The sequence below is a fragment of the Papaver somniferum genome, chromosome 8, assembly GCF_003573695.1.
Source record: "Papaver somniferum cultivar HN1 chromosome 8, ASM357369v1, whole genome shotgun sequence".
Lineage (NCBI taxonomy): Eukaryota > Viridiplantae > Streptophyta > Magnoliopsida > Ranunculales > Papaveraceae > Papaver > Papaver somniferum.
Genome location: NC_039365.1, coordinates 64,557,107 through 64,565,761, shown reverse-complemented (window position 1 = coordinate 64,565,761; position 8,655 = coordinate 64,557,107). Strand labels below are relative to the sequence as shown.

The 8,655-nt window shown below is 35.6% G+C and overlaps 1 protein-coding gene across 1 annotated transcript; it reads right to left on the bottom strand.

The window, feature by feature from the left end:
• Nucleotides 1-4,678: 4,678 nt before the first annotated feature.
• Nucleotides 4,679-7,375, bottom strand: LOC113305629. Its single transcript, XM_026554643.1, has 3 exons — nt 7,192-7,375; nt 5,240-5,532; nt 4,679-5,155 (listed from the first exon to the last, which is right to left on the bottom strand). The coding sequence occupies exons 1-3, from the start codon at nt 7,373-7,375 to the stop codon at nt 4,679-4,681; spliced, it is 954 nt and encodes a 317-aa protein (XP_026410428.1).
• Between the last annotated feature and the right edge of the window lie 1,280 nt (nt 7,376-8,655).

The following is an 8,655-nucleotide window of genomic DNA, read 5'->3' as shown; positions in this document are numbered from 1 at the left end:
TTAAACTTCGATTTTGAATTTTGCTTTTCTATTGTTACTTATAAACCTTCAATTTTCTTCGTAGATTTTGATGTCGTTCCGCTTGTTGACGATGATAAGTTTATACTGAGAGAGAGCCGTAATCCAGTAACCAAGACTACATTATGAGGTTGTTTTGTCTTTCTGGCATTTCCTTCTGGCCTAATTTTCTTTCCATCATGGATGGTTAGGTCCATCACGATTACCCTCTAAAAGGTAGATTCTCTCTTCTGAGTGTCAATGATTTCTCAATAATGTATTTATCTCTAATGTCTCACTATGATGTTATCTCTAGCAATTCGAATTTCCATCTTTTCGGTGAGAAACAGTATATAAACTTAGCTAACTGAATACTATGTGACACTATAAGTTTCTCCCTTACCCCCAAACTTAAATCTAACATTGTCCTCAATGTTCTAAAGATAAAATTAAAAGCATGAAAAAGGAGAAATTGTTACCACTTGAAGGAAAGGAAAAAAGGAAGAAAAATATTACCGTGTCGCAAGAACATGGATTACCTCCAAAGAAGTGCTAAGTTTAAAGTCTTCATCCAGATATTAGAAGAGATTAGTTATCTCATAGAATCAAATAGCAGTATCCAGAATGACTGCGGGTCATCTGGATCAAAAATTGCTAACCACAAAAGAGGAAACTGCAACAAGCCAAGAAGATACCGAACATACCCTTATCTAAATTTTTGTTTAAGACAACTACATCTAGTTGTGGTTCAGATTTAGGCTTTATAAAAGGGTCTAGATAAAAAAAATCATCGGTTGGATTTCCTCAAAGGCAGGATCCTGAAGATCAGGTTGTAGAGTCTGGAAAAACTCAACTAAGAACCTAGAAGCACATATCAATAACCTGAATAATTGGGGATCCTCTAAGTCAAAAAGATTTGACTCACACAGATGACCACAATGAAAGAGGTGGTCTTCCTTACGCAAATGTGTCGATTCTAATTTCCTAAAGTAATTAGGTTTAGCCTCAAAACTTAATAATTGACACATCTGAAACTCATAAGTTCCCACAATTGGAAGAAAAGTTTTTGGTGGGAAAACAAAGTCAATCGTGGTATGGTATCCTGGGTTAACCACATCAACCAGAGGATGGGTTTCTAACAACTGAACTTCTTTATGGACACAACTAGGTTCAGGAAAAAGTGTATGAAGATAATCTTGTAAAATGGTTGAGGCACAGATGTCCAGTCCTAAGTGAGGGGACTTTCTGAGAGTTAATGGTAAGGCACTAGGAAAGTGATAATCACCCCCAAACTTAGAGTTTTTGGTGTCTCTAGATAGACTAGTCACAATCTCCCTAATTTCTAGATCATCAAATTCTTAAAAATGGTCAACTGATTCTTATAAGTTATTATCAGGTAGTGCATCTTTACTTATCTCTACGATTTCATCTTCTTTATCAAGGACTATTGTTTCTAAATCTCTAGAGTCTAAAGCACTATTCTCATAATAAACTCGTTCCTCTAAACCATCATTAGCTTTGTAATCAAAAGGAAATACTACATCGTCTAAAACGGTGATATCTCTAGTCAAATCCTCATCCTTTTGAATAGGTGAATAATCATTAAAATTATCGGGATTTGAACCATAAATAGTACTATCATTATGAAGCTCAAGTGGAGTAACAATTTTCTGATCACTATGCCTACATATGTATGATTCTTCATCAACGCTATACTCATCATAATCATCATTATAATAATAGGAAAATGGTTGAACCTCATTAAAACAAGTAGTGTTACCAATTCTAACCTCGTCAACTAGATTATGTGAATAACTATCCTCATTCTCAAGGGTAATATTAACACTATATCGGTAATTAAGATTATTTCGAGCAGTTCTTTTCTGGGCCTCTAACAAAAGCATTTGATTCGACTCACATGACTTCCTGATTGAATCTAGGAAAGAAGGTTTACTCGTTTCATTGCTTTCGTCCATAACTAAGTTATTTATTTCTGCTAACTTACGTATCGACTCAGCTAACTTACGTGTCGACTCGAGTAAATAGGAATTATAAGAATTTTGCTCGTATGACCGGTGGGCGTGTGGATAGTAATTGGGATCACCATGGTAGGGAACATAACCTTCAAAAGTTTGTCATTCCCAACCACTATTCACACTATACTCATAAAAAGAATAATGTCCATATTTCTCGGTTGGATATTCATTGTATTGGCTATTGTAATACTAGTTCAACATCCTAACTGCTAGGAAATTCTACACAAGCACAAACAAGGCTGACTCGACCAAAACAAACCTATTTAATATAGCAAACAAAAAGCATGATGGATCCACTTAGATTGTTTCTAGACCAGCTTATACTCTTCCAAGAGGCAACTAGGTACAACTTTAACAAACCTCGTAGGACGATCCGAATAAAGTAAGTCGAAGAGAAGCTGGAGAAGCTCAGAGGTGCTTTGATATCCCCACCTACTTTGCAACGCTTCCCTGGGTTACAAGGTGGCTCAAATCGACTTCCAGTAATCTTCCTGAACTTTGATCTAGGCTAACAAGATACCCAATACGATCATTTTGAACGACTTTCCTATAAGCTCGTTACCCTATTGGTCTCGTTCTAGTCAGTATTTTAAGCTTGGGTTCGCGTTTGGTATCTTTTTCCTAAGGCGTGGAAGAAAATAACGATGATGAAAACCGAATCCTTATCTTGTGTGGCCAGGCCTTGCCCTTTACTAGGAAATTAAACCGTTTTCAGTCATCAACATATATGCATACGAAGGAAGACAGTACACCCGCTGACAGGGGATTCACGAGTGTTTAGACAAACTTACCTCCCGTTCCAGACGAGGGATGAACCGTTGAAGTCGACTCGGACCACCGACTCCTATGTCAGTGTACAAACCCGAGGGGCCGAGACAGTATCGTAACTGTCACCCGTCCCTGTGCAGTTTAATATTTAAACTAACCTTTCTTTAGGGTTTAAAAAAATAGTAAATTCCAATGTCCCAAAAATAAAATTCAAAAAGTCTAAAATAAAAGATTACAACAATAAAACCCTAATTAAAATTTCTAAAAATAGAAGAAATTAATAAAATCTAAAAAATAAAATCGAATAAAAATAAAAGGTTCCACCTATTTCCCACCCTCATTTTTCCTATTTGCCACTCTTATCAAAATTTCTAAAGCAATTTTACTTTTCAATTCTACTTTTCTTATTTACCACCTACAAAAATCAAATTAAATTTGACTATATCTAGCACCACTGTAATTTTCCTTCTTCCCCATTAATCACTATTGTCAACTAAAAACCCGTTAAAAAAATAATAACCCCAACCTTTTTCACTGAATGCATAAAAATTTCTCATGATCAAATACCATGAAATTGGTCTTTTACGCATGTCTAATGTTTCTAATCGGTTTTGTGGGGAAAAAAAAGCTTGATGTTACCGTAGATGTTTCTCGTAGTATGACCTATGTCATTTGAATTGATTATTTGACTCGTGACTATAGATACTCAATCCTCTAAGTGGGGAGGATAGTCCTGTTTTTGAAAATGGCATGATAAATTAATACTCTCTAGAATGATTTTAAGCCTAGCAATGCCAAGATCCAACCCAAAAAAACATACCAATCACCTGAACTAGTTTTTGGGTTTATTTTGTTTTTATTTCTTGCCTTCTATTGGTTATTCTTTAGTCTTTTCGGTTTCTGATTCCAATTCCATCCATGTATTGATCAAGGTTTGAAAAACACCCGTTTTTACTGAAAAAACTGCCGTTAAAACGGTCACACCCATATTGATTATTCTTTAGTCTTTTCGGCTTCTGATTCCAATTCCATCCATGTATTGATCAAGGTTTGAAAAACATCCGTTTTTACTGAAAAACTACCGTTAAAACGGTCACACCCATATGCCGTGGTCGTGAGGGTCTCCGGACCCTGTGCCTTTATAAGGCCGATAAATAGGAAATAACGACAGTTTTTTAGGACCGTTTTTCAGTTTTCATACACGTTATAACCGTTTTCCTAAAATTAGTTTGAATGTTTTTTTCTTCTAAGTAACATTTTAACGTGCGTTTTTTAGTATTGTTTTCCCGTTATCACGCACATTATAATCGTGTAAATAACTTTTTTACCATTTTTTTAATTTTTTTTCTTTCTCTGGATTGAAAGTGTAAAACTTCGAATTAAATTTTTTTATATGATACAGGGAAAGTAACTACAGGATTAAAAACTTCAAATATAAAAAACAAAGGATTATTAAACTAGTGTTCATCATTTAAAAAGCTACGCGAACCAACTATGGCCATCACCTTTTTTTGATTTATTCATGTGTTCTTCATTTTCTCAGCGGTTACTTTCCACATCATAGTCATCGTCGTGGGGCTACTAGCTATCTTCGTTTGCATAAGTATCATCATCATAATAACCTTCATGTCAACATAATCTTCTTCATTTACATCATCATTGTTATCTACTTCATTATTGTTATCAATATTACAATTATATCATTCATTCATATATTGAACACCATGGTCAGAGTGATCGGAAGTGTAATGAGAATCATATTTTGGATTCACAATGTCATAACCTTATGTATTGTTTCCAAATGAAAGATTACCAAAGTCATAAACAAAGTCACTCACCGGCAACCTTTCGTATGGGATTTGAACTTCAGAATCATGTCAGTTGTATGGTAGAGGGACATGCTCTGGATTATTAACGGCTTCCTCTTCCAGCATATTTGACCATTGTTTTTCTTGAGGTAAAATCGGTGTTTCGTCTTCCCCCGTTATCCAGTCAAGCATATTTTCATCCCTCAGTAGATTATGAACGTCGTGAACATCAATGTTATGTCGCCTTGTTTTACCTTTAATTTTTTGTTGCTCCAACTTCAAATTGTACTGGACATACACCAGATCATTTATTCTCGATGAAAGCAAACGATTGCGTAGTTTGGTATAGATTATTTCAAACACACTCCAATTCCTCTCTAATCCAGACGATGTATTTGTTTGACTTAATATCTTTACTGCAATCTTCTGGAGGGATGGATACTCAACACCATAAGATAACCACCAACTTACAGGATCACCATGTTGAGCTGCAATACGTGCTGATGGTGATGCAAATTGACCTTGCATCATTCGCATTCTTCCCTCCTACAAATAAAAGTACAATTGATACTAGAATTTCAAAAATTACTTAATTAAACATATTTGGAGATAGTATTAGTAATTTTGTACCTCTAGCATGCATTTTGCTTGTTCTTGCGGGTCACTAACCATTTTTGATATAACTCCGGTAAGACAAATTTGGGGCTCAGAAATTTCATTATTGATGATATTAGTTACTGGGTTAAAGATGTAATAAGGATTGAGAAAATATGCTACAGCATGAAGAGGAGAACTCAACTGACTTTTCCATCGCTTCTTTATTACACCCACGACAGAAGCATTTCGATTTGATCCCAAACCCATTTGTTTAGTTTCCATACATGTCGCAAGTGCATGGAACAAATAACCCATGGTGGGTTTATCTGTGTCCAAGAAACAAACCATTTTCAATAAATTAGATAGGTTATGCACTCTCTTAAATTGGATAATTGCTGCCGAAAATATTCTAGTAGTGGATATATTGTACGAATTTTATCAAACTTTCGTAATTTGTATATTTAAAAGGATTTTAAAACCCTACGTAAAGAATATAAACATGAAAATCGAATTATACATATTTCTTATACTAACAATAATAAATTAAAATGGTAGTTTAGTGATATAGGTCATCTATTAGTGGGACAAAATTTAAAAATGAATGGCCATAACGTTTTTTAGGCACGTTATAACGTTTTCACGCACGTTATAACCGTTGCATAGGAATTTCATATCATGATTTTTTTTTAATTTTCTACTTAACCGTTATAGCGTCCGTTTTTATGAAAAAACGTACAAAAAACGCGATTTTTCTCTAAATAACGCGTTTTTCCCCAAAACGTGCTCACACCCGTCAAAATGCTATATAACGGTCACGCCAAGTGCACGTGACCTGAGCCGTGACCCGTTTTTCGAACCTTGGTATTGATTACGGTTGATATTCAAACTTAATTATGTTGAAGACTTGAATCATAGTGTCTGCAAGAATGGTGGAAAAGATGGAGAAGAAGAAGTGCGGTCCGAATAGAGTTTCAACTTAAGTTTTTTTTTTAGTTATTAGTTGGGGTGGTTCCATTATTGGGTGTAAACAAAAAGTCAAAGGTGTAGTATTTAGGATATTTGAAAAAAATATGGGGTGGCAAATAGGATAAATAGGGGTGGTAACTAATGAGAGTGGCAAATAGGAAAAGTAGGGGTGGCAAATAGGTGAAACCAAATAAAATAACTATATACAAAATTTTCTTCTTCACTCCGTTTGGATTTCTCTTTTCTTTCCTTTTTGGGTTTTGCTTTTCTTTTCAGCATTTTCTCTTTTTCTTTAGCTTAGCTCTGAATCTGAAAGCAAACATAAAATACCAAAACGCGTAAAAAGGAACAAAAATAAAAATAAAGCTAAAAACAAATCTAAAAGCAATGTCCGCAGCAGCGACGCCAAAAAATGATCGAATTTTATATAGTGGTAATATACGGTTGTCGTTCACTCAGACTTGATGGGATTGATTTTAGGCTTAAATATAGAAAATACTAAAAATAAGGAATTATATATACAAAATATGGTCACAAGATGAAGAGATGACCGGGACTCGGGATTTCACCAAACTTGTAACATAAGGTTCAAATATTAATTCTTTTAACAATTATTACTCAATAAATAAAAATATAGACTCTTATTTTTGCCAAGACAGATTCTCAAAATATTATTTGTAAACCCTAAGCATGGGACATCAAAAAATCTAAGAAAGCATGATCCATCAAATGAAATGACAACTAATTAATCAAAATCATAATTCAATTTTAATTAGTGCAAAAGTCATAAAAAGAATTAATTAAAATTACCCACGTATGACATTCGGCTTCCTCCGTCATTCCAGTGATGGGGTTTAGCTCCTCATGTTGTAGGAACTCTCAAAATGATTTTTCATTGCTCAAATAGTGATTACTAAGAAGAAATTATATAACTCAGGGAATTTCCAACGATGTTGTTGTGTTACAGAATTCACCGTTGCAATATATGTCAAAACTGAAGATAAACGTTACAAACAGACCATTACAAATTGTTGGATAGAAGACGCTGGAAACGACATTTTTTGACGGTACTATGTTCTTAAGGTTCTTATTCTCTGCAGAAGTAGAAAAATCTGCTATGCAGCTTCCTATTCTTCTATGCAGCTTCCCCAATCCCTCGACAACCTTTCTACAACAACCAAGTACCCCTTTTATACTCTCCATTAATGCCTTTCATCCTCGGGAATATTTTTTACAAAAGTTACGTAATTATTTCATTTTTTACCTTGTTCACGTGTCTGTTCAAGCTCTACACACTCCAAACTCGTTCTTACACGCCTCATCTGATGACAAATACTCTCAGGCCACACAAAACCTCCAAAAATAACTCGGAGAATCCCGAGAATATCTTCCTTCCTATGTTCTCTTAAAATCGTGAATCTAGCCCAAATTAATCCAATAAAAACCCATACTACACCAGTTAGGCTTAATCATGTCAGCCCAATCAATTACAACCATTTAGTCTTCCTAAGACACCTTTAAAAATCGACGAGAAAACTTCTGCAGTTGAGGTCAATTTTCCGGCCAAAATTGTTTTTTAGTGAGAAAGAAGAAGGTCGCACCTTATCAGTTCCAGGGGTGCAATTATGTGATGGCTGCCCCTTATCAATTGAGGTTCCCCTTATCCAAAGTGAGGATATGTTTAGCAGTTGTCCTCCGGGTGCCAATAACATTTTTCTGGGTCAACTCCGACATACTTCTGGGGTACAAAAACCACTTTTCGAGCAACTTTTTCTATAAGAGTTTATTTCCTAAAAATGCCTACAAACACATAAAATAGCAAAATAAGCACAAAATCGAGCACTATCAATATATACAATTGAGATCATATCAAACACAAAAATGTGTCTATCAAGAACCGCCCAATAGTTGTTGCAACTTTTCGAGTTCGAGCTCAAATATCAGAGACCTAGAAGAGTGCGGCCAAGCGATAGCAGACTTACTGGCGATGTTCTCAGAAGAAGGTAGCGACGAAGTGCATGAAAATATACCCGGAAAAGTGGCAGTTGTTGAAACGGAAAAACCGTGGGCCATGTATTTTTACGGTTCATCCTACGGGATTGGAGGAGGAGCATGGGTATTGTTCGAAGCCCCACAAGGCGATCTCATGTCTTACTCTTTCAAGTTGGATTTCCCATGTAGCAATAACGTGGCTGAATATGAGGTATTAATACTAGGTCTAATGATAGCCAAAGAGCTCAACCTTGGAAGCATGGAAGTGAAGGGAGATTCCAAACTGGTAACAATCTAAGTGAATGGGGATTTTCATGTTAAGGAAGCACACCTAGCACCGGACGGAAGCGAGAAGCCTCATCTCTCGGGATCAATAGTAGATCATACAGGCAGGAGTGGCTATCGGAGTGCGGATGCGCTAGCTACCTTAGCAAGAATGATGCAGCTAAACAGCGAAGACGGAGGAACGGTAACACTAAAAAGGAAAGAAT